Consider the following 27,188-nt stretch of genomic DNA (forward strand, 5'->3'; position numbering starts at 1 on the left):
TTGTGATCTGACAGTGTGCATGGTATGATCTCAATTCTTTTATATTTATTGAGGGCTGCTTTATGTCCCAGTATGTGATTTATCTTGGAGAATGTGCCATGCGCACTTGAGAAGAAAGTAAATTCCCTGGCCTCAGGATGTAAAGTTCTAAATATATCCGTCAGATCCATCTGGTCGAATGTGTCTTTCAAGTCCATTATTTCTTTAGTGATTTTCTGTCTGGCTGACCTATCCATTGCTGTAAGAGGAGTATTAAAGTCCCCTGCTATTAGCACATTCTTTTCTATTAGCTTGTTTCTGTTTGTGATTAATTGTTTTAGATATTTAGGTGCTCCCATATTCAGTGCGTAGACATTTATGATAGTTAGTTCTTCCTGATGGATGGACCCTGTAATTAATATGTAGTGCCCTTCTTCATCTCTTGTTATTGTCTTTAATTTAAAGTCCAGTTTGTCTGATATAAGGATAGCTACTCCGGCTTTCTTTTGATTTCCTGTAGCATGATAGATATTTCTCCATCCCCTTACTTTTAATCTGAAGGTATCTTCCAGTCTAAAATGAGTTTCTTGTAGACAGCATATAGATGGATTTTGTTTTTTTATCCATTCTGCTACCCTGTGTCTTTTGATTGGAGCATTCAGCCCTTTTACATTCAGTGTTATTATTGACATATGTGGGTTTAGAGTCTTTGTATCTTTTATAGGGTTCATGTTTGTGGTGGTGTCTCTGGTGTCTTTGTTCCTTGCAACCTTTCCTTCAGAGCATCCCCCTCAGGATTTCTTGTAGGGCTGGCTTCGTGGTGACAAATTCTTTCAATTTCTGTTTATTTTGGAAAGACATCTCTCCTTCTATTTTGAATGACAGGCTTGCTGGATAGAGGATTCTTGGCTGCATATTTTTACTGTTCATCACATTGAAGATCTCCTGCCATTCCTTCCTGGACTGCCAAGTTTCAGTAGATAGGTCTGTCACCACTCCGATAGGTTTCCCTTTGTATGTTAGGGCCCTTTTCTCCCTAGCTGCTTTCAAAATTCTCTATTTGTCCTTGTATTTTGCCATTTTTAGTGTGATATGCCGTGCAGAAGATCGATTCAAGTTACGTCTGAGGGGAGTCCTCTGAGCCTCTTGTATTTCCACATTTACTTCCTTCCCCAGGTCAGGGAAGTTCTCTGCTATAATTTGTTCCAGGACTCCTTCAGCACCTTTCCCTCTCTCTTCCTCTATGAAGGTGTATTATTTTTTAATTCCTGCCTGACAAATTAGTATACACATTTTGGGTTAAAATAATCTTATTATCATCTCATAGTTTTGTGGGTCAGGAGTCCAGAAATGGAGTAGCTGGATTCCTTGCTCACAAGAGCCTCACAAGGCTAAAATCACGGGGTCGGCCAAGACTGGTTTCACTCTTTCGACTTCATTGGTTGTTGGCAGACTCGATTTCTCTGTGGTTGTAGCACTGAGGTCCCCGTTTTTTTGGCTGACTATGGATGGTTGAGCAAATGAGCTGGGCGGACAGGAGGCGGAGGATAACTAGAATTGAGGTTTTGGAGATTATACAGATACTGGTAGTGATGTAGTCTGGGCCGAGTTAGTAACCGGAGTGAGGTAAAGGAAGAGTTTGCTGGAAATGAGGTTGAACCGAGAGGCCAGGTTTTGGTGTACATTATTTGAAGTCTGAGGTGAACAGGAATAACAACAGGAGCCACTGTAAAGAGGATTCAAGGGAGCTAAGTGCTAAAGTCTTCAATAATGGAAAAGGGGTGCCAGGCCAACCGTAGGTTCACACCCCAGGAAGAGTGTGATATAAGCTCCTCCAAGTCCTGTACTTCAGATTAGCTGGGATTTTTGAGTGCAGAGCAAAGAGGAAGGCATTGAGGAATGAGAATGCCTGCTGCACACCCTCCCCTCCCCCTCTGGACTCTGGTCCACAGTGGGTAGTCATCTCTTGAGAAAGCTGCAGGAGAAGACTTGGCCTCAAGGAAATGGCTACTTTCTGTTAGAGAAAAGAAGTGCCAGGGAGAACAAATTTGGGTTTTTTTTAACAAAAACTTTTATGGTTGACTTTATCTCATATTCAGATATGACACCTTCAGTTCTTGTCCCACGGAGGCTGCACTGTTTATACATTCACACTCCTTATGCTCAGGCTATTCTAGCTAATTAGAATCTTTGTTTTCATTTTTCTTCTCTAGTTCTCTTAATTCATTTTCCCAAATCTGGATTTCCTAAAAATGGTCCTAATGAAGAACAGCACCATTTCAAATGAGTGCTCCTAGACAATCTCATTTCTTGCCCTTGTAACCATAACTCTAACTCCTTTCACTTGTGTTCTTATACCAGTGCAAGTTACAAAGCAGCCTGAGGATAGTAGGCATTAGGAGACTTCAAGGGAGGCAAAGAAGGAAAGAGAGTGAGACATAATTTTCCTCATTATTACAGTTTGGCCTGCCTGTCCCCGCCCCTCCCTGAGTCACTGTCCAGCCACCTGTCGGCAGTGCTTTCCTACTCTTCTGCATCAGCCTTAGGGGTCCTCTCAGTGGCCTCTTCCCACTGCTTTTCTAATCTTAAAACTCAGCCCTAAGAATACCACTGCTTTGATGATTTATTCAACAACTGAGAGCAGATGATTTGTAGATTCTCCTCTCAAATGCAAACTCCTGTTGCTTGATGGATGTAGGACACCTGAAAATACAGTCAACTTAGAAGATAAACTAAACTGGCACTCTTGCAGAGAGAGATGATGGTGAAGGAGCATGTATTATGAAGTTACTTCTAGCCTATGTTACTGTGTGGCTTTGGACAAATCACTAACCTCTCTGAGCTTCAGTCTTCATCTGTGAAATGAGGTTAATAATACATAATTTATGTGGTTGTTATAGGGTTCAGTGCAGTAATAATGCATGTAAAGCACCTATGTCTGGTCTTTGGTGAATAATAAGTATTACCCCTTCGCCCGTCTTCCTTCTCTCAGCCCCCATTTGATCCAACTCTTTTCCTATAATCTCCAAAGCTTTAGTGTCTTCTTTGACTATTATTCATTTCTTTTATCTAATTAGTAAGTATTTATTACTTCCTACAGAAAGTATTACATAGTCATCACTTCAGGCTTTACTATAAACATCTAAGTTCTGCTCATTTATAGCGCATTTTATTTTAGCACTTTCTTTACTAGCCTTCGTAATGCATCCAAGACAGGATTTCAGAGAAGTTTCTTCTAAGTTTGCTTTTGAACCCATGTTTGATAAACATTCTCTTAATTTGTAGTGGCTCTGACTTGAATTATACAATGGTTATAAAGATCTTAGTTATAAGATCTAGAGCCATACGGTTCTGCAGGGCCTTGTCCAGTCTGTTTCCTTCCCCCCCTCCCCCCCCACTTTGGATTGCCTGCGTTGCAGCTAAACTACTCTCTGCACCATCTGTCCTAACCCATGCTACACCCCGTTGCAGGCCTCCACTCCTGCTAGATGGGGTGGCTTACCTAAACCACTGCACTTGTTGGTGCAGACCTGACTTGGAAACAGCCCTCAGCTGGGGCGATGAACGTAGTGTCCCCCAGCCCCTACTCAAGCTGACCGAAGTGTTACCCTCATTGAGTACACCACCTAGGTATAGTATTCTCTGGGTTCTGAATCCAAACTTCAATTCAAAATTGTATACTTCCCCAGTGTATCTGCCCACTCAGTATAATGCTTGAAACTTCTGCAGGCTCAGTAAAGAGTTTTGGAATTGTATATATTATAGGTTTCTGCAGCACTGAAACAAGGCCAAATTACTCCAATAGAGCTCTGTCAAAAATGTCTCTCCCTTATCAAGAAGACCAAGTTTCTAAATGCTTACATTACTGTATCAGAAGAGGTGGCCTTAAAGCAAGCTGAAGAATCAGAGAAAAGATACAAGAAAGGTAAATTACTGTGAATTATACTTAATTTGTATATCCCTAGAGAAGGAATTTAATTGGATATAGCAGTCTCCATTTGGCAAGTGAGGCTTTTAACATAAAACATACCCTTATTTAAAGAACTTGCCATGAGGTATAATAAAAATAAGGCTAATGGATATGTGATGCTTTATAATGCCCAACTGGAATAGTTTCTAACATAAACTTGATTTATGAAGAAGTATCTTTACCAAAAAACTAATAGTTTTTGTAAAAACTAGTAGTAATGTGTCTTTATATTCTGAACTGGATCTATAGCTCCTATTCTTTTGGCTTTTTAATGCAGGTCACTCACTTGGGGATTTAGATGGAATTCCTATTGCAGTAAAAGACAACTTTAGCACATCAGGCATTGAGACAACATGTGCATCAAACATGCTGAAAGGTAAAATTTAATTGACCAGAGCATTAGTAGTTTTATAAAACTAGTTTTTTAGTTTAAATAAAAGATAAGATACTAAAGCACCAAGGTATCCTGAGACCAGTTATATCTGCAAAAGCAATATTTAAGGCTGGAATATTTTTACTATTGGCTCTTTCAGAATGCAAAACTATTCCTTAGAGGTAGGCCAGCTTATTGGATGTATCCTATTTAGGAAGTTTTAGAAATCCCACTTAGGAAGACTCAATAACTGACCACCAAATACACACTAAGTGACCTCTGACTCCCACTCATTGATAACATGACAATAAGGGGCTGTCATGACCCCTCTCTTGAGGATGGTGTAAGGATTCGCATCTATTGTCTAGTTGTATTTCCTGACTGTTCCATCTCTTATATCACTATACTTATCCACATATAGTGACGCTTAGTTTTGTTCTTTATAGTTTAGTAGGTCGAAAGGAAACATGTTTATCAAGATTTTTGGATCCTAGAAGGAAAGAAATAGAAAAAGCTTATTCAGAGTGCTACACCCTAAAAGTCTATGGGGAATATGCCACAGGTTCCTCTGATGGTGATATTATTGTTGTTTTGGAATCACACTAGATGAAATTTAAATGAGAATAAAAAATCTATGTCTGACGGGAAATAGATAAAAATTACTATGTGATATATTTCAAGTACAATGAGCAAAATAATGATGTGCTGTTAGTTTCAGATGAATTAGGTACGTCTCTATCATTCAATATTTGTAGTATGAACTGTTAAAGTCAGTCTTCTTAGATGATAAAAATAGTAAATATGCTGACTGTCTTTGGAAAACGTAGAAATTATCAGTAGAAAAATTAAAATTAACCTTTGGAAGAAAGTACTACCTACAACTCAAATTAGGAATAATTAACACATGTCAATATGGACAGCTTAGATGCAGTTTAAAATCTTGTTTCTCGCATGTGATTTACATGCTCGTGATTTTCTCTCCTACAACAAAAATAACTGAATTTTTTTCAGGTTATGTACCACCTTATAATGCTACAGTAGTTCAGAAGTTGTTGGATCAGGGAGCTGTCCTGATGGGAAAAACTAATTTAGATGAGTTTGCAATGGGGTAAGTAAAATTGAAATTTTCTTTTCTTGTATTTCTTTCATTTTTGTCTCGATTTACTTTAATATCACATTATCTTGATATTGTAGCTTTATAGTAAACCTGTTTCCTTTCGACTTAATAAACTGTAAAGAACAAAACTAAGCATCACTATATGTTGTTATATGTTGTTAAATTGGTAATATTTGCTTGGTCTATGTGCCCTGTTTCATAGAAGCAGAATCTTTGACTCTCTTATTTACAGTGGTGTCTCTTGGCACTCAGTAAATATATGTTGAATGAATTAATCTACGGGAGTAAACTCGAACATCAATTATTAGGACATTGCCTTGAACAGCTGATCAAAATGAACATTGTTGGTGAGGGTAAGATGACATCATGTACCTCTAGATGTGATTCCCTGAGAAGAACACACCATCACCTGTGCAATATTCCAGCTGAGAATGTTAAACCTGAAACTAATCACGGGGAAACAGAAGATAAGTCTGAAATGAGAAACATTCTATTAAAATATGAATATCAAAAAAGACAAACAAAGGCTGTGAAAATATTCCAGGTTAAAAGAGCCTAAGGAAAGTAAAGCCTAAAATTTATAGAAGAAAATGCAGGAGAAAAATCTTTGTGACCATGAATTCTCAAGGCAAAAATATCTTAGATGGGACACATAAAGTACAATTCATAAAGTAAAAAAATTGATAGATTGGACTTCACTAAAATTAAGAACTTCTATACTTTGAAATACACTGTTAACACATGGAAAACAAGCCACAGCGTAGGAGAAAGTATTTTCAAAATAATATCTGAGAAAGAACAGATATCCAGTATATATGAACCTTTTCCAACTCAAAAATCAGAAAACAACTCAATTAAAAAAAAGGGTAAAATACGTAAGCAGACATTTCATCAAAGCATATATATAGTTGGCAATAAACAAATGAAAACAATGCTGAACATGGTTAGTCATTAAGGAAATGCAAATTAAAACAAGGAGATACAGACACCTATTAGAACGGCATAAAAATGACAATATCAAGTGCTGACAAGGATGCAGAGCAATTGGGTTTCTCATATAATGCTGGTAGGAAATGCAAAATGGTATAGCCATTTCGGAAAATAGTTTCTTTTCAAGTTAAACATCATAGGATCCAACAATCTCAGCCCTACATTTTTTACTCGAGATGAAGAGGAATATTTACATGAAAGTGATGGCTGGAGTCTTTCAGTACAATATTTACTATGGCTTTATTTATAATTGTCAAAAACTAGAAATAACTCCATGCACATTGGCTAGTGAATGATTTAAAAATACAAAAAAAGGCTGATGAGACAATGGTCCCTAAATGTAACACCTGATTTTAGATTCAATCCCTTACTGGGAGGGGGAAATGCTGTGAAGGATATTACTGGATCATCTGACCAAACTGGCTTACATACAATAGGTTAGATAAAAAGCATTGTGTGGATGTTAAATTTACTGAGATTGGTTACTGTGACTGCATAAGGGGACACTCCTAGTGTTAGGAAATGCACACTGAACACATACTAAAATATTTAGGGGTAAAGGGCCATGACATATATAATTTACCCTTATGTGGTTTGTGGGGGAAAAAATGATTTCTCCATGTTACAGATACACACAATATATGTCAATCACACAAATCAAATTGGGTGGTTTTTAAATAGTATGTGAATCTGGGTAAAGGGTATAAAGTTATTTTCATACTATTTCTATTTTTGCAATTTACCTGTAAGATTGAAGTTATTTCAAAACTTTTAAAATGAGTTCTTTTCAACTTATGCTTGTCTTAACACATTTGGTTAATAGCGAGAATCCTTCAGAGGACTTCTTGTTTAACTCTTTGAATGTTTGTGACACTCTTTACCTGGAAGACCTTGATTTACAAGGGAAATCATCATAAGCTGAATTGTATAATCAATTGGGATAAAAATCCTCTTTTCTTAATAGACTAGTTTTCTCTCCTTTCTCCCACATGCTCTTACTTCCTCTCGTTCACCTCCTCAACCATCTAATTAATGAAAGCTAAGTCCAAGCAGGCTTCTTGCGTTTGCCAATTCAAGTTCCAATGGATTATACAGTGTTAGAAGTAAGTAATACAATCAGGAGGTGAAATCTTCATATAAAAATCAAAGTTCCATTAAGATATCTTGCTTCACTTCATCTCAGATCTGGAAGCACAGATGGTGTATTCGGACCAGTTAAAAACCCCTGGAGTTATTCAAAACAGTATAGAGAAAAGAGGAAGCAGAAGCCCAGTGGTGAGAATGAGGATTCGAATTGGCTTATAACTGGAGGAAGTTCTGGCGGGAGTGCAGCGGCAGTATCAGCCTTCACGTGCTTCGCGTAAGCTGCTTTTTTCTGTCCATACTGTAGAGCCCATCCAAACACAGACAGTCATAAACCATACTCACAATCCAACAGCAGAGTAGTTCATACCGTGCTATTTTTATTTCTTTTTAGTGAGTTATTTATGCTCGATGATACATCAACATTGTAATCTTATAAATGCATCCAACTGTAGAGTCTACTTAACGTGTATTTTCTACATGTAACTTTAATTTTAGGTATTTAAACTCTTCCTCTATAGTATCTGGTTCTCTTAAAAACATGATTTTATGGATCTTGCAGCATAAACCAGTCAGTGTAATTAAATTTCACTTTTAAAATAATTTATTTGGGTGTCTGCTCACTGATTATACAAATATTTAGGGACTAATATACCATGGCTTTGGCTGAGTGGTGCTGAGCTGTTAATTATGCTGAATCTGGCTTTTGTTAAAAGAAAAAAAAGGGCTGGGGCGCCTGGGTGGCTTAGTCGGTTAAGCATCCAACTTTCGCTTAGGTCATGATCTCGCGTTTCGTGGGTTCGAGCCCAGCGTCGGGCTCTGTGCTGACTGCCAGCTCAGAGCCTGGAGCCTGTTTCAGTCTGTGACTCCCTCTCTCTCTGACCCTCCCCTGCTCACACCGTGTCTCTCTCTCTCCTAGAAATAAATAAAAATATTTAAAAAAAAGAAAAAAAGAAAAAAAAGGGAAAAAAGAAAAAAATGCTCCTAATGTATATAAATAGGATATTTAAAACAGTGTTTTAATAAATCTGCAACTAAAAATGTGCATCACTGAGTAAAGTTTTTTTTCAGGTTTCTCAGGAGCTGACTTGTTCAGCTGTTACAGTTTATTTCGGGAAGAATCCATCCATCATGCTTTATGTTTTAAGTCTCATTTGTAAAGTATTTCTTAACCGCCCAAAGAAGAGTAAATAGATTTCACTGTTATTTATTTTATCAGTTTCAGTATAAAATTGAAAGTGTTCCTTTAGTAGCACTATATGTATTTTATTTCTCCTTAATTATCCACTGAAACTAAGTTCTTTCACAGACAGTGCAACCAATAAATTATTTATATTTTTTTAGAGCTATGGAGATTTAGATTCTTCGTGTTTTTTTTTTTTTTTTTTAGGTTTCTCTGAAATCTTATTTACAAGTAAAACCATTTCATTTTATCTCTGTGGAATTTTAGAGCACTGCATTAATATTAATGAGAGTTCTGACAAGTTAGGACTGCAAGAGTAGGTGCTTTTTTTTCTATCCTCATCACCCTACTTAATGTTCATCTTTCTGAATGTGCTCTGAGAAGATGGCATTTTGACACATAATTCCTATGGAAATGTAGGTTTTACTTTTACACAGCCATCAGTGAATCATAATAAGAAAATGTGTCCTTTTAGAAATTGTGAAAGCAACAGCCTGATTTTGTAGCTCATAAGGACTTGGTAAGAAAGACAATCTCATTTACGTCTTCTGTAGAGTTCCAGGGCCTAGGGGCCTTGTGCAGTTCAAAGCTTTGTTCTGGGTATAGTTAAGAGAAGCACAGACCCAAAGTCACTCCAGAAGGAATGGGTCCCAAACTGTCAAGGGTTCTGCTTTATGTTTCCTCCTTTTTGCTTCTTTTATAATAGTTCTCAAAACAGGAAGGTTCTTGGAGTATTACACAGCCACTAAAAAGAATGAGCTAGAGTGGTCTATAGTGTCGTGGTCAGGTATCAAAGATACACTGCTAAGTGCAAAACAAGTTGCAGAACACTATGTATAGTATGACCTCTCTGTTAAAAGTAATTACATATGTATATATGTTATGTGCATGGAAGTGTCTGGATGACTGTATCAAAATTGATAACAGGATTATTATGGAGGCAGTGATTATAAGAGAAATTTCACATTATATACCATATGCTTATAGAATACTTAATTTTTGTAGTGAGCACATACAGTTTTCTAATCAGAGAAACCTTTTTCCCCCTGAAATAAAGTTTAAAAAAATGTTTAATTATGGTAAAACATATGTAACCTGAAATTTACCATCTTGGGGTACCTGGTGGCTCAGTCAGTTAAGTGTCTGACTTCAGCTCAGGTCATTGTCTCACGGTTCGTGGGTTAGAGCCCTGCATCAGGCTGTGTGCTGACAGCTCAGACAGGAACTAGATCTTCTGATTCTGATTCTGTGTCTCCCTCTCTTTCTGTCCCTCCCTTACTCATGCTCTGCCTCCCTCTCGGAAATAAATAAACATTAAAAAAATTTCATAAATTAAAAAATTAAATTTACCATCTTAACCTTTTTTTTTTTAGTAGGATCCATACCCAATGTGGACCCCAATGCAGAACTTGAACTCATGACCCTGAGATCAAGACCTGAGCTGAGATCGAGTCAGTTGCTTAACCAACTGAGCCATCCAGGCACCCCATCCCTCATCTTAACCATTTTTAAATGTACAGTTTAGCATTAAATACATTCACATTGTTGTACAGCCAATCTCCAGAGCTTGTTTCATTTGCAGAACTAACTTCACTACCCATTAAACAACAGCTTCCCATTTGCCCGTCCTCCCAGCCCCTGGCAATCACTTTTTTACTTTCTGTCTCTATGAACTTGAAGACTCTAGGTACCTCATGTAAGTGAAATTATTCACTATTTGCACTTTCATAACTGACCTATTTCACTTAGCATAATGTTCTCAAGATTAGTTTTTGGTTTTGTTTTTCATAAGAAAAACATATACTCTGTAGGTAACTGGGCAAAGAAATGGTCCCTTCATAGTCCAGTACTGCAAATACAAATAAATGTGAAAAATTATTCAAAAATGCATATTAACAAAGCGTTCTGGTTTTTCAAATTAACAAAATTAACTGCTAGTACTCAGTGATGATGAAGAAACATAAGACTGAATCTCATTCACTACAGTTGGGAATATAAATTGGCGGAAGCCCTCTGACAAGTCATTTGATGATGAGATTAAGAACTTAGAGTAACATGCCCTATGGCTCATTAACTCTACTTTCTGGAAGGAGGCCTAAAAAATATTCAGACATATGGGCAAAGATTTATGTTTAAAGGTGTTTATTACAAAGTAATTTATTATGCAGTTATTATTATAGTTGGCAACAACATAAATGTTTAAATAAATTAAAGTACATTTCTATCCCATGATTCTAAATGAGGTAGTATAAGGTTCTGTATATGAATTTCTGGGAGTAGTGTGTTTAGTTTGTAAAAACATACTGTATAACTGGCATGAAAAGAAGGTAAAGGATCTGTATATATATTGATAGGAGAATGAGCTTTAAAATCCTGTGAATCGCCAATTGATAGGATAGAATATTATACATATTTTAACTTGTCAGTAATTTTAATGACATAGCAAAAGTCTCATGATAAGCAAAAAAGAGGTGGAAACTTGTAATTGCAGAATGACCTGAACTGTGAAAGAAAAATGCATTTTTAAAAAGTCTTGAAGTTAATATGCCAAAATGTTAACAGTGTTTGCCTCAGGTGGTAGAATATTTTGTTACTTCTTCATACTTTTTCTATGTCTTTAGGAATTCTCTGAGACAATCATGTCTTACTTTTGTATAACCAGGAGCAAGTAAGGTTTAAAAGTATACACTTAAAAATAGATTCCAGATATAATTAGAGATACATCATTTTTCTAAAGAAAATTCCATTAAATTCCAGGGCTTTAGGATCAGATACAGGAGGATCGACCAGAAATCCAGCTGCCCACTGTGGGATTGTTGGTTTCAAACCAAGCTATGGCTTGGTTTCTCGTCATGGTCTCATTCCCCTGGTGAATTCCATGGATGTGCCAGGAATCTTAACCAGATGTGTGGATGATGCAGCAATTGTGTTGGGTATTTATATAATTCCATAGAGTTTCAAAACCTTATAAATTTCACTGTAAAAACATTGTGTCTGTCATTCCTAAGTATTTTTCCTCACAGGTGTGCTGGCTGGTCATGACCCCAAAGATTCTACCACAATACAAGATCCTGGTAAACCATTTATGCTTTCCAGCTTGACAGATGTGAGCAAACTATGTATAGGAATTCCAAAGGTAACTCTCCCCGTTCATTACTTCACAGAAATACTCTCAAGTCAAATACAGAGCACAGGCCTGGGAAACGGACTGGTTGGGGTTGAATCCTACTTATGCCATTTTTATTAGCTATGTAACCTGAGCATGTGACTTAATCTAAGCTCAATTTCCTGATCTACAAAATGGGGATAATATTTTGATCTCAGAGAGTAGTAAAATTGAAATGTGGTAATCATCGTTGGGATATAATATACATAATACCATACTACATATTCAAAAATTACTAAGAGAATAGATCTTAAAGTTCTTACCACAAGGGGAAGAAAATCTGTAACTGTACTGTGACAAATGTTAACTTAGACTTATTGTGGTGATCCTTTCTCAGTATATACAAATAATCATATATTGAAACTCCCATAATGTTGAATATCATTTATACCTCAAAAAAAATTGAAATAACGATGTCAAGCAGGGGTCTACAAACCTTTTATGTAAAGGGTCAGTTAGTAAATATTTGAGCCTTTGTGGGCCATGAAGTTTGTGTTGTAACTATTTCACTCTGCCACTGTAGTGTGAAAGCAGCCATAGACCATAGGCCATAGTCTGCTAATTCCTAATGTAAAGGATATAGCCCAGAGTCATTACTATGATATTAAGATCTTAATAAATAAAATACTGATAGTGGTATTAAAGAAGGTAACATTTATTAAGGCTTTACTATTTTATTACAGTAGCAATTGAGTAATTCATATATGAAAGTAAATATGTTAAATTATTGACTTTTAAACAATTTTTTTAACTTTAAGCTTACCAATAATTGCTTGGATAATTTTTTGTTGTGGGATACTGTCCTATGCATTGTAAGATGGTTAGTAGCATTGTTGGCCTTTACCCTTAAAGGTAGCACCTCCACCACAGCATAACCCTACAAGCAAAAATGTCTGCAGACAGTACCAAATGTCCCCTGATGGAGAGAAAGAGGATAAAATTGCCCCCAAGTTGAAAGAAATACTTTCTTTAAAATTTTCAGTTAAGATAATAGCTGTGCCTTCTTTTAAAGATTTAGAAAAGAGTACAGACCTAGTTTAGAATCCTAGATCCTCTACTTACCCACTGTGTAACTTTAGGAAAATTACTCATCTAGTCACTATATTTCATTAATAAAATAAAGGATGATAACAATCAGTATCATGGGATTGTTAAAAGCATTAAATGGGAGAACTTTTCCATTTATTTTTTATTAATGTTTATTTATTTTGACAGAGAAAGAGCACAAGCAGGGGAGGGACAGAGAGAGAGGGAGAGAAAAATCCCAAGCAGGCCCCTTGCTGTCAACCCAGAGGCTGACGTGGGACTCAAACTCACGAACCATGAGATCATGACCTGAGCAGAAGTCAGATGCTTAACTGACTGGGCCACCCAGGTGCCCCAAATGAGAGAACCTTTGAAAAGCCTCTAGCAGAGTATCTGATAATGAACACTGAGCAAATATAGCTTCTCCAACCAGTTCTCCAATCTTTAATACTGTTCTATCCAGCTAATAAATAACTAGTATGGTGCTTGTCATGCCATAAACACTCCTAAAATTAGTTCAATCTTTCTAGCTACCTATTAGGAATTTAGTCAGATTTCCTAATGTGTTGCCAAAGGTCCTGAAGAACATATTTTTATAAAACCATCTATACAAATGTTCTAATTTCTGTATCTTGACTTTTTCCAATAAGGAATATCTCGTACCAGAATTATCAAGTGAAGTACGATCTTTTTGGTCCAAAGCTGCTAACCTCTTTGAGTCTAATGGGGCCAAAGTAATTGAAGTGTCCCTGCCCCACACCAGTTATTCAATTGTCTGCTACCATGTACTGTGTACATCGGAAGTGGCATCTAATATGGCAAGATTTGACGGGCTAGAATATGGTAAGACAGTGTGTTTGGGATTTTTAAAATAGTTGTCTCAAATACTTGAAAGTTTTACTTATACTGATAAAAAAACTTATTCCCAGAGATAACGTTAATGATTTAGACAAGTGATAATGTTAATGATTTAGACAGTGAATCTTCTTGCCTTTGTCATTTAACCTTCTGCTTATAGTGTTCATTATACATATCTCCATATGTTTGGCTTCCCTCTTTGAAGTGTAAATATTTTAAAGGAACAGTATCTTATCTTTGTTTTCTTAGTCTGCAAATGTAGTGCCTGGCATATGGTAGGAGTTCAGCACATTTTGGATGGATGGAGGGAGGGAGGGAGGGAAGAAGGAAGGAAAGGAAGGGAGGGAGAGAGGAAGGAAGACAGGAAGAGGAGGTGAACAAATGCAGTTTCCCTGTTTGTTATTTTCTCCTCTCTCCTTCATCCCTAACTGGTCAGTCACAAGGCAGATAAAGAAGAGGAGCCACTAAGGACAGTCTTCCAAAAATTTAATATTGCTCACAAATGTGAATCTATGCTTGCTCTTCAGCCAGAACTCTACTTCCTCCTCAAATAATGTATACCTCTTTTTCGTTTTCAGGTCACAGGTGTGACATTGATGTGTCTACTGAAGCCATGTATGCTGCAACCAGGCGAGAAGGGTTTAATGATGTGGTGAGAGGAAGAATTCTCGCGGGAAACTTTTTCTTATTAAAAGAGTAAGTAAGTAGTTTAGGAATTTTCTCCATTCTTGAAAACTCAAGAGTAAATTAGTAATATGTCTGTCAGGTCTTATAAGTTGAGATATGTGCCAAAGAAGCAAAATCCTTATGCTTTGAATTAGAAATCACAATTAAAGGTCTGATTATAGTACTTTTAGTTCCTGGTTATTCAAACACAAAACAACATTGACACTCTAGCTGAATGTTTAGTACAAAACTAAGTAGGAAGCCCTCTAGAATTTTAGTTTAATTAAATGTCCCCTGACTATTGTTGCCACGTTGGCTAATTGTTGTTAGAGATTTAAGCAGGAAGTTACATTGGTGTGTCTTGAAAAATTGAGTAAATCAACTTAGTTTTCCCTTACAGTATGTATCTCTTTGCTCTAAGAAAGAATTCTAAATTACTAGGACTCCTACTGAGATTATCTTCAATATAAGTTTATTCATCATCTCATAAATAGGATTCATCTTGCATACCACCAAGTCTGTCTAAGAGGACACTTTTTCTTGTGAAAGAGCAAGAATGATTGTTGTAATAAATACTACTGGAGTTTTTCTACATGACCTTAAGGACAGAAAGCATTTTGTTCTCTATGTATCCCTTCAGGGCCGATGCTTAGGATTACTTTTTCCAGGAATATTCTTTGAGCAGCCATGATGAACCACAGTATGGAAGTTTCTCAAAAAAATTTAAAAAATAGAACTACCAGATGATGCAGCAATCCTACTTCTGAGTGTAAATCCAAAGGAAATGAAATCACTACCTCAGAGCATTATTCACCATAGTTAAAGACATGGAACTAACCTAACTGTTTATTGTCAGAAGAATGGATTAAAATATGTGGTGTGTTTATATCCAGTGGAATATTATTAGCTGTTAAAAGGAAGGAAAAACTTGCCATTTGTGACAACATGGTAGATGGTGAAATCATTATCCTAAGTGAAACAAGTCAGGGAAAGACCAATACTACATGATCTCACTTATATGTAGAATCTAAAAAAAAGCCAAACTCCAAGAAACAGAAAGTAGAATGGTGGTTGCCTGGGTTTGGGCCTAGGGGAAATGGGGAGATTTTGGTCAAGGGTACCAACTTGCGTGAATAAGACGAATAAGTCCTGGGGATATAATACACAGCATAATTACTACAGCTAACAGTACTGTATTTTATACTTGAAAATTGCTAGAGAGTAGATCTTAAATGTTATTAACACATACATACACACACAAATTGTAATTATATAAGGTGATAGATGTGTTAACTAACCTTATTCACAATATCTGCATATATCCAACTATCATATTGTACACCTTAAAATTATACAATTTTATATGTCAACTATATCTCAATAAAGCTGAAAAACAAACAAAAAAACTAAAGATGTTTGCTTATGTTCCAAATTAAAAGACTTTCTGCAAATCAAAACTACAATATGACATTATCTCACACTTGTCAGAAGGGCTAAAATACAAGAGACAACAGGTGTTGGTGAGGATGTAGAGAAAAGGAACCCTCTTACACCATTGCTAGGAATGCAAACTGGTACAGCCACTCTGGAAAACAGTATGAATGTTCCTCAAAAAATTAAAAATAGAACTACCCTATGATCCAGCAATTGTACTACTAGGTATTTGCCCAAAGAATACTGAAACACTAATTCAAAAGGATACACATCCCCCCTATGTTTATAGCAGTGTTATTTATAATAGCCAAGATATGGAAGCAGCTCATGTGTCCATCGATTGATGAATGGATAAAGAAGATATGATACACACACACACCAGAATATTATTCAGCCATAAAAAAGAATGAAATCTTGGATGGAGCTAGAGAGTATAATGCTATGTGAAATCACTCTTATGTGAGATTTAAGAAACGAATGAGCCAGGGTGAGGGAAGAGATAGACAAATCAAGAAACAGACTCTTAATTATAGAAAACAAACTGATGGTTACCAGAGGGGACTTAGGTGGGGTAATGGATAAAATAGGTGATGGGGATTAAAGAGTGCACTTGTCATGATGAGTATTGGGTGATGGATGTAAGTGTTGAATATAGTAATATTGTACACCTGAAATTAATATAATACTGTATGGTAATTAACTGGAATTAAATAAAAACTTTAGAAATAAAAAAATAAAAGACTCTTTTCCATATTGACCAGATGATTGTAATGATTTGGGAGTAGGAAAAGAAAATGAAATGTTGCTAACAAGTTTTCTAAGCAAAGCCTTTTATGTTACATTTGGCACATATAACTGATTAGAATCAAATTGTATATCTCAGGGCACGAGTTGATAGACTATATAAATCAGTGTAACACCATAAAAAGAAACTGAAGGAGAAGATTCTGAAACCTTCTTCCATGGTCACCAGTTGGGAGTATTGACAGAAGGAAGTGAGACTTTCTTCTGGTATCCCTATCTTTTGAGTCCGGGAATTTAAGTCAACTTTTTTGTTCTAAAGGGTTTTGTTTGCTTGTTTATTTGTTTTGTGAGGGAAAGATGGACATGAGTGATAGGAAAAATGGAATTTGGGTGTACTTATTTTAATCTTTAAAAGTCAATTTGTGTGCCAGGAACTATAGCAATCCCTAACATTGTTTTTTTTTCCTTCATGTGGTACCTCATTTTACAATTTTGTCATTCTTCTACTACCTTCTGTTCAAAAACCACAAATTTATTGAATTAGGAATCCACAGTTTATTTTTAATGAACATAATTATTTACGTTTGAACCACATTTAAATCTGCTTTTTTTTTTTTTTTTACTATTTGTCTTCAATTTGACCTATCTGTTCTTTCTTTTAACCTCTTTTCCTGCCTTCTTTTATTTTTCTTTATTTTTTTTAATATTTTTTTATTTATTTCTAGGAGAGAGAGAGAGAGAGAGACAGCATGAGCATGGGAGGGTCAGAGAGAGACGGAGTGACAGACTCTGAAATAGGCTCTAGGCTCTGAGCTGGCAGTCAGCACAGAGCCTGACGCGGGGCTCGAACCCACGAACCCCGAGATCATAACCTAAGCAAAAGTCAGATGCTTAACCAACTAAGCCACCCAGGCGCCCCTATTTTTCTTTAAATAATAACTTTTCTCTTAAAGAGATTTAAAACAAGAAAAAAAGAGGCATTGATATTTGCCAAAATATTTATTATTTCTGATTTTTATTCCTTTGTGTGGATCCAGATATCTGTCTGATGTAATTTTCTCTCTGCCTAAAGAACTTTAATATTTCTTATAGTACAATCCTGCTAGCAAAGAGTTCTTTCAGCTTTTGTTTATATGTAAAAGTCTTTATTTTAACTTTAATTTTGATAGATATTTTCTCTAGGTATAAAATTCTAGATAAAAATTCAAGTTTTTCTTTCAGTACCTAAAAGATCTCGTTCTGTTTTCCCTTGACTTGCATAGTTTCTGAGAACTCTGTAGTCATTCTTATCTTTATTCCTTTGTGTATAACCTGTCTTTTTCCTCCACCTCTGGGTGATTTTATCATTGGTTTTCAGGAATTTGACTGAAATTCCTTGGTGTGGTTTTCTGCATATTTCGTCTTGTTTAGGGGTTTGTTCAGCTTCTTGGATCTGTGGGTTTATAGTTCTAATCAAATTTGGAAAAATTTTGGCCATTATTTCTTAAAATATTTTTTCTGACCTTCCCCCTCTTCTGGGACTCCATTTATATGTATGTTAAGCTGCTTAACGTCATCCAAGAGCACTAATGGCTCCATCCTAGTTTTTTCTCTTTTTTAGTGTTTCTCTGTGCTTTTTGTTTTTTTTCTTTTCAAAAAATGTTTGTTTTTGAGAGAGAGAGCATGTACTGGAAAGACAGAGGGGATGTGGGGGAAACGGAGGATCTGAAGCTGGCTCTGCACTGACAGCAGAGAGCCTACCACAGGGCTTGAACTCACGAACCTTGAGATTATGACTTGAACCAAAGTCTGACACTTAACCAGCTGAGCCACTCATGCACCCCAGCGTGCTTCTTTTTTTACAGCTTCTATTCAGAATCACTGATCGTCTGCTGTCAGTCCCATCCAGTGTTGTTTTTATTTTATATTTTATATTTTTCATTCCTAGAACTTCCAAGTAGGTTTTCTTAGCTCTTCAATTCCTTCATCATTTCGTGTTTTCTTCTACCTTCTTGAATATATGGAACATATTTACAATAGTTGTTTTAATGTTCTTATCTGCTAATTCCAACATTTCTGTCATTTCTGAATGTATTAATTGCTTTTTACCCCCTAGTTATGGGTCTTATTTTCTGCTTTTTAGTATGGCTGAGCATTGTGACTTTTACCTTGTCCTTTGCTAGATTTTTGTTGTATTCCTTTAAACAGTGTTGGGCTTTATTCTGGGATGCAGTTAAGTCACTTTGAATCTATTGGATACTTTCAAGGCTTCCTTTTAAAAATGCTTTGCGGGGCGCCTGGGTGGCTTAGTTGGTTAAGCGTCCGACTTTCGCTTGGGTCATGATCTCGCGGTTCGTGGGTTCGAGCCCCACGTCGGGCTCTGTGCTGACTGCCAGCTCAGAGCCTGGAGCCTGTTTCAGTCTGTGACTCCCTCTCTCTCTGACCCTCCCCTGCTCACGCTGTCTCTCTCTCTCTCCTAGAAATAAATAAAACATTAAAAAAAAAATTTTTTTTTAAAAATAAAAATGCTTTGCTAGGAGAAGTCCAAAATGGCATTTAGCTTGGGTTAATTTACCTCGACTTTAGGCAATACCCTTGAAGCTTCTGCCAGAACTCTCATGTATTACAAAGTGTTTCCACTATTTCTAGCTCTTGAAATTGTTTGACTTTTCCATGACCCCCTCCCCGGCTTGAGAATTTTTTCTCCTACAAGCACAGACCAGTACTCAGCCAAAGACTTGAGGGCTCCCTCTGCAGATCTCTTGAGCCCTCCCTGTGTGCTGCTTTCTCCTACCCAGTACTCAGCCCTGCACATCCCACTAGTCTTTGCCTCCCTGGACTTCCAGTCTTGGTCTCTTTAACTTTCTGACAACTGCCGCCTGAAAACTCTGCATAGGTTCCTTCTGTTTGGACTGAAGCCTGGAAACTGCCTCCAGGCATTACATTGGGGAAATTCTCCCTTCTCTCAGAACTCCCTCTCTTGAATGCCTGTTGTATAGTATCTGAAAATGGTTGCTTTATTTTGCCTAGTTTTCTAATTGTTTACTATGGCAGGGTAAATTGCATCCCTGTTACTTTGTCATTAATGGAAGCAGAAGTCCTGCTTTTGAACCATATTTAAAGTAGGAAAACATTCAGTAGAAAACAAAAATTTTTTTATAATTTTTTTTAATGTTTTATTTATTTCTGAGAGAGAGAGAGAGAGACAGCGTGAGCAGGGGAGGGTCAGAGAGAGAGGGAGACACAGAATCTGAAACAGGCTCCAGGCTCTTAGCTGGCAGTTACCACAGAGCCCAACGTGGGGCTCGAACCCACGAACCGTGAGATCATGACCTGAGCTGAAGTTGGACGCTTAACTGACTGAGCCACCCAGGTGCTCCGAAAACAAAGATTTTTTCTAATAAAATTGAGGTTTGGGGAATTCTGTTAATGACATTATTTAAGCCATCAAGTATTGTTATTGTATAAATGCTGTGGATACTTGCATTAATCTCCCTATAGACCCTGTGGTCAAATGATAATAAGGACATTTGATATTTTATAGGATTCTTTTTTTTTTTTAACATTTTTATTTATTTTTGAGAGACAGATTGCAAGCAGGGGAGGCGCAGAGAGAGAGAGAGAGACAGAATCCAAAGTAGGCTCCAGGCTCTGAGCTGTCAGCACAGAACCCAATGCAGGGCTCAAACGCACAGTGCCCAATGTGGGGCTCAAGCCCGATGCGGAGATCATGACCTGAGCCAAAGTCAGATGCTCAACTGACTGAGCCATCCAGGTGCCCCTATAGGATTCTTAGAGCACATTTTTATCTTTATTGTATTTGGTCCTCAGTCAGTCTGGAGTAGTTGTATCCATTTTTACATGTGAGGAAACTGAAGTTTAAAAGTGGTCCTTTTGCCAGCCTTTCTTAATTCATTTCAGGAGGATCTATGAGTGCTTTATTTTTCCCTTTCTTTGCATTATTGACTTATAGTCGCTTTTATAGCTGGCTACTTCTTAATCTTTTCAGTAGAGTAAGCATCTTTTCACAAATTTCAGATTCCCATTCTGGGGGGGTTGTGCCTATCCATAAAATACAAAATTGCAAACACCCAGTTTCTGTTTCCAGAGCCCATCTCCTTGTGACTAATTATGATGTCATTATTAGAATTTTGCAAAACTTCAGAATTCTTACAGTAATGAGTTACCATTATACTACAGGTGAAATAAGATATTGTAAAGGAGAGAAAATTAAAATAAGCCTCCAAAGACCTAAGTTCTAGTCTTTACCACCACCAATCCACGTCATCTTTGGAAAGTCATTAAATTGCTATGCACTTGATTTTTTTATTTCACCTGAGTTCTCGTTTAATGATGTCCATGGAAGTGTTAATGTTTTCTAATTAGATGTGTAGCATTGCATCTAGCCGTGCATTCTAATTAAACTCCCGATACACAGATTTTTAGAATACCAACACCAGTTGGACAAAAACCATTTCTGTGTGTTGTTAGGAATCTTAACAGTGCCTGCTGATAAAGGTCAAGAATCCAGTCATATTTTAACGAGCTTTATATATGAAAATTGATTCAAAGAAATAACAAAAAAGTATCCTTAAAATATCATCTATTCTTTTCCACAGAAACTATGCAAATTATTTCACCAAAGCACAGAAAGTGAGACGGCTCATTGCTAATGATTTTGTGAATGTTTTTAACTCTGGCGTGGATGTGTTGCTGACCCCCACCACCCTGAGTGAGGCGGTGCCCTACCTGGAGTTCATTAAAGAGGACAACAGGACGAGAAGTGCTCAGGATGATATTTTTACACAGGCTGTGAATATGGCAGGTGAGGACCCCTCTGGAGTGTTCTGGTGTTCTTCAAGTTTTTAGACGGGTGTCTGGTCTTCAACCTAGGTTCTAACTAGATCATTCCCTGAAGGCAGCGGCTTGTCCTTCTGGAATGTTTAGGATCGCGTGTATGTGTGTACATGTGTGGTACGGGTACGTGCTTAGGCATGCATGCACTCGCACTCACCATGCACGCACATGTTCAAAATCAACCCAGTTAAATAGCATAATTTTAACTTTTACTTTGGAAATTTTCAAACCTACAGAAAAGTCAGAAGAATGGTATAATGAGTACCCATATGCCCTTTGCCTGGATTCATTCGTTTTGCCTCATTTGCTTTCTCCTTCCCCTCTTCCTATACACACACACACACCCTTTTTAGCTGAATAACTTGAAAGAAAGCTTCAACATCATACTTCACCCCTAAATACTTTAGCATAAATCTTCTAAAATAAAGACATTCTCCCGCATAACCACAATTACGTTATCACACCTAGGAAAACTAACATGAATATAATAATATCCCAAACAGTCCATGTTTAAATTTTCTCAACTGTACAAAAATTATCTTTATAAAATGTTTTTTTCCCCTGTTATATTACATTTGATCATGGTCTTTTTAAAATCTAGAACAGTACCCCAGTTCTCTCTGTTTTTGGTGGTGTTTTTTTTCTTTAAGGACTACATCAGACTATAAGTTTTGTTTCAATCATCAAACATAGTGTAAAAAACTCAAGAAGGAAAGTGTGTTATATTTCCCCATACTTTTGTCTACTATGTTCATTTCTCCCTGGCTATAAAGTCTTTATTTTATCATATCCTTTCTGTTTAAATTCTTTTAGCTGTTCTTCTAGGGTAGGTCTGCTTGCAACTAATTTTCTAAGAATATCTTGGTTTCATTTCATATTTAAAGGTTATGTTCACTGGATATAGGATTTGGGGTTACATTGCTTTTCCTTAGCTACTTAAAAAATGTTATGCTACTTTCTTCTGGCCTGCACAGTTTCTGGTAAGAAATCCCCCACCTTTTAAAATTTTTGTTTTAATTGACACTGACTTTTTGAAGAGTCTAGCACACTTGCCATATAGGATGTCCCATCCATAATCTGGATTTGTCAGCTTGCTTCCTCATGACTGGGTTGAGCCAGACATTTTTAGCAGAAATACTGTATACTGTTCATGTCAGGAAACAGTTAATATCAGTTTGTTCCACTTTTAGAGACTTTAAGTTGATCCCTTGGTTAAAAAGGAAATTGCCAAATGTTTTCCTTGTAAAGGTATATTTTTTCCTTTTATCAATTATAACCATTTGGGGAGCTGATACAATTGGGGAGATTATGTGAACATCCTATTCCCTAACAATTTTTTTTTTAAGTTTATTTATTTTGAGAGAATGAGCAAGCATGAGTGGGGGAAGGGCAGAGAGAGACTGAGAGAGAGAGAGAGTGTCAGAGTCTCAAGCAGACTCTTGTACAGAGCCCCGTGCGGGGCTCTGTCTCACGAACCACAAGATCATGACCTGAGCCAAAATCAAGAGTCAGCACTTAACCAACTGAGCCACCTGGGTGCCCCAAGAATGTTGAAACCTGTTTTAGATCTATTGATGATCCTTGCCTGAATTATTTCTTAGAGCTTTACAAAATACTGACTTTTCTGTTATTCTTTCTACATCTTATTAGCCAGCAGTCTTCTCTAAAGAATAGCTTTCCCTTTTTTTTCAACTCAATGTGTTGTAAGTAGTTACTGTCATTACTGGTTTTGATGTTCAAATTGTCCCAAATTTGGCCAACAAGAGCCCTTTCAAGTTGCACATATCCTTCAGACCTATCCCCATTAATTTCTTAAAGCTTCCTTATTTTATGGCATAACAAGATATCTCAGGATCTTGTACTTTTCTGCCCCAAACCTGGAATTAAAAGTACCCTGAGCTACCATTTCTCATCTAACAAATTGGCCAAAATTCAAAAGTTCAACAACGTACTCAATTGGTAAGGCTGTCGGGGAAAAAAACACTTTGCCAGTGGGAGTTCAAAATAATATAACCTTTTTGGAAGGGAATTTGGCAATGTCTGATTACATACACATTTATCACTTGATGAAGCAATCCCTATTCATCTGAAAAACTTTCAAGAATACCAAAAAACATGTACAAGGTAATTCACCAGGTCATGGTATGAAATAGCTGAATACTGAAGACAACCCAGATGCCCAACCATTGAAGAATAGGTGAATAAATTATGGCACAAACCACGTAATGGAGTGCTTTGCAGCTATAAAAAGGAATGAAGAAAATCTCTGTGAGCTGATATACTGTGATTTCCACGATATACATAATATATTACTTATATACATATTACTTATATATAGCATATTATATATATTATATATACTATATATAAGTGCTATGCAGCTATAAAAAGGAACGAAGAAAATCTCTGCACTGATACACTGTGATTTCAAAGATATACATAATATATTACTTATATACATAAAATATTACTTATATATAGTATATTACATATGTATTATATATACTATATATAAGTATGTTTTGTATAGTTATATATATACACACATATATATACATATATATATTATTTTTTTAATGTGTATTTTTGAGAGAGAGGGAGAGAGACAGCACATGTGCGTGAGCAGGGGAGGGGCAGAGAGAGAGGGAGACAGAGGATCCAAAGCCAGCTCTGCACTGACAGCAGAAAGCCTGATGAGGGGCTGAAACTCACGAACCTGATCATAATCCAAGCTGAAGTCAGATGATTAACCAACTGAGCCACCCAGGCACGCCTTTAAGATATATTGTTAAGTGAGCAAAAGAAAGTATAAAAGCACATATATCATATGATTTTTGTTATTTTTTTAACCTTATCTGTCTTGTACCTCCTAGCACTGGGAAGCAGAAGTCTCCACTTCTTACGATAAAGAAATAACTCATGGGTTTCCTTGTTTTCTTCAGGATTGCCGGCGGTGAGTGTCCCTGTGGCCCTCTCAAACCAAGGGTTGCCAGTAGGACTACAGTTTATTGGACGTGCATTTTGTGACCAGCAGCTTCTTACGGTTGCCAAGTGGTTTGAAAAACAAGTACAGTTTCCTGTTATTCAGCTTCAAGAGCTAATGGATGATTGCTCATCAGTCTTTGAAAATGAAAAGTTAGCTTCTGTTTCTCTAAAACAGTAGTGATCCATACAGCATGGAAATTAAAATAACTTGAAGATTTCATATTCTAGAGAAGTTGGATGATCTTGCTAAATTCCTGTAATTTGGTTCATTGTCAACACAACCATTCTTGGACTCACTTCTTAAAATTCTTGTAATATAGTTAATTAATTATAAGTCATCTGTCAGCATTTATTAAGTATCCACTAAGTGTAAAATACAGAATTCTGCATTAACACAAGATACATGTTCCTGAAAAATGATGCATTCTGCAAAAATATTCATTAATAAGAACAGAGCTTAGAGTAAAAGTAAGCTCAGGGGTAAGTAACCCTCTCAAAACTTGTACATCTATGTAGCCAAAGTGCTGATAAAAACTATAATTTGTACCTCCAGAGACAGCCTGAACAGCCAGGCGGACAGGCAGTGGAACATGTGGTGGAGGCTGTCTCAGGGGATATTAAAATACACAAAAACAGTAAAATGGGAATATTTGCTTCTGTGTGCTGAGCAAAGGAGGTGGAAGAGGAGCTCTGAGCACTGGAGGAAGTGCAACCTGCTGGGGCCCAGAGTCATGCAAGACTGGGGCATGCAAGGCTGCCTCTCCGGGGAAGGTCACAGGTGCACACAGCCTTTATTTCTCTAAAAATAGAACTGCAGTGACTGAGAACTTTCTCCTTTTTTGCTAAAGGTGAAAATTTTACTTCTGCACTCCCATAACCCCATGCCGGGGAGCCAGAACAACTCCACGTTAAACTGACTTCATTTTCCTATTTACCAATCACAGATGAACTCATTGGTGTCACAGAAACACCTGTTGTAACCTTGAGAGACCTTCTTGGACTTGAAACTTAGTAGGTTGTGGAGCAACCTTTTCAGTGAGAAACTTTCAAGATACACAAGAAATATCCATTATGAAAACCTTGTGGATAACTGGGGAGGAGGCCAAAGAGAGGAGGCCCACAGCCTCCTCCTTTACCCCGGATTCTCTGTTCGTTATGGTTTCCTGGCCCTCTTGGCTTTCTTTACAAGTGCTCTCTACTTGAGTCCCTTGACCCCAAAGAGACATTAATGAGACTCTATATTCAAAAATTGGGAAAATAGTTATGAAAATCATAGATTTGCCCGGTATAAAGTTTCACCATTGGATTTGTCTTTGCCAGAACACCACTGTCCTCTCATGCTGATCAGGTCTTCTAATTTGGCATTTGTAAGTTAATATATATATAAGTCAGAAGCTGAATTATTATTTAGTAAATTCACTTTGTTTAGTAAAGAAGAAATCTTTTCTAAATATGAAGTGTATGAGGGGAAAATGTAAGTGGCAGAACCTTCTGCAGAGTCACTGGAGGCTGCCGTGCTAGGAAGTTAACCTGCCTGTTACCTTGTCATTAGTAGTTTTCTTTCCCCCCAGGATCCTTCCACTCCCAAATACTCAATTGGACAAACTTTATGTAAAAGCCTTCAGTTTTTTTTTATGTAAAAGCCAGGCCCACTAGTTTTCTTATAAATTTTGACTCTAAATCCCTGAAAGAGGAAGAAGTCCACGAGAGAGAACTGCATTATTTTATAAGAGGGAAAACCATCTTAGTTGAAGGAGCTAATATGATGTAAAAAGCAAGCGATGATAAATCTTTGCCCCAGTCTTTTTTCACTGTGTGTATAATCTGAAATAACTTTTTTCAAAGAATATTTATACAGTTTCTCCTATTCCTATCTCTCTTAGTCATGTATCTCTGCTTGAGCTGCACTAATGATTGAATCTGGAAATAGGGAAGTGAAACATTGAGTGTTCTCACATAATTATACCCAACTAGCATGAAATAATACCTAATTTGTTTTTCTTTCCCCTCCATCTTTACCCTAAATCTAGGAGATCTCATTTTACCAAGTCACTGTCTGGGAATTTAAGTGGGAAATGGTTTCTGTATCCCAGCTAATTAAACCCTGAAATTGTTAGCAGCAGAGCAATTCTGAAAGGCAAAGGTGGCTACAAGTGTAAGATGAGTTCCCTGATCAGACACAGCAAAACAAAGACCAGTTAGATTCAACAACAAAAGCAGTGCTAGAGTGAAAAAATGTGATGAGATCACAAAACCTGGCGCCCCAACGCCACCAAGAGCCCAGGGAGCAAGTGGGAAAGTCAGCACTCCCAAGAAAATCACTTGAAACCAGGGAGGCAGAATGTTCTCTTTGGCCACTTGCTACCAGGTCATCAGGAATGCAGAGGACCTTGAGCCAGCTAGAAAAGAACAAGCTACAGAAGAGGAGCTTCTAAAAATGACAAGAAAAAATAAAAAGGTGACTCCCAGGGCGCCTGGGTGGCTCGGTTGGTTAAGCATCTGACTTTGGCTCAGATCATGATCTCTCTGTTCGGGAGTTTGAGTCCCGGGTCGGGCTCTGTGCTGACAGCTCAGAGCCTGGAGCCTGCTTCACGTTCTGTGTCTCCCTCTCTCTCTGCCCCTCCCCTGCTCACACTCCGCCTCTCACTCTCAAAAATAAATAAACATTTAAAAAAAAATGGTGACTCCATTAGCAAATCACCCATACCTTCTAATGTAGATAAGAAATACCTTTAGGATTTTAGACTGAAAGTGAAGAGAGCTGGTTACAGGCACTGA

At 37.1% G+C, this 27,188-nt stretch overlaps 1 protein-coding gene across 1 annotated transcript in view; it reads left to right on the top strand.

Moving 5' to 3' along the window:
- QRSL1 (glutaminyl-tRNA amidotransferase subunit QRSL1) overlaps positions 1-26,893 on the top strand; it is a 35,010-nt gene extending 8,117 nt beyond the window's left edge. Inside the window, exons 2-11 of the mRNA XM_039237378.1 lie at positions 3,745-3,904; positions 4,227-4,325; positions 5,334-5,430; positions 7,613-7,789; positions 11,453-11,628; positions 11,719-11,831; positions 13,538-13,730; positions 14,324-14,441; positions 21,188-21,393; positions 24,368-26,893. Of these exons, the coding sequence (XP_039093309.1) occupies positions 3,745-3,904; positions 4,227-4,325; positions 5,334-5,430; positions 7,613-7,789; positions 11,453-11,628; positions 11,719-11,831; positions 13,538-13,730; positions 14,324-14,441; positions 21,188-21,393; positions 24,368-24,588 (1,560 nt within the window). The 3' untranslated portion in view covers positions 24,589-26,893. The remainder of the gene's footprint in view (positions 1-3,744; positions 3,905-4,226; positions 4,326-5,333; positions 5,431-7,612; positions 7,790-11,452; positions 11,629-11,718; positions 11,832-13,537; positions 13,731-14,323; positions 14,442-21,187; positions 21,394-24,367) is intronic.
- Positions 26,894-27,188: the final 295 nt, after the last annotated feature.

Source organism: Hyaena hyaena, unplaced genomic scaffold (assembly GCF_003009895.1).
Source record: "Hyaena hyaena isolate Hyena2069 unplaced genomic scaffold, ASM300989v1 scaffold_123, whole genome shotgun sequence".
Taxonomy (NCBI): domain Eukaryota; kingdom Metazoa; phylum Chordata; class Mammalia; order Carnivora; family Hyaenidae; genus Hyaena; species Hyaena hyaena.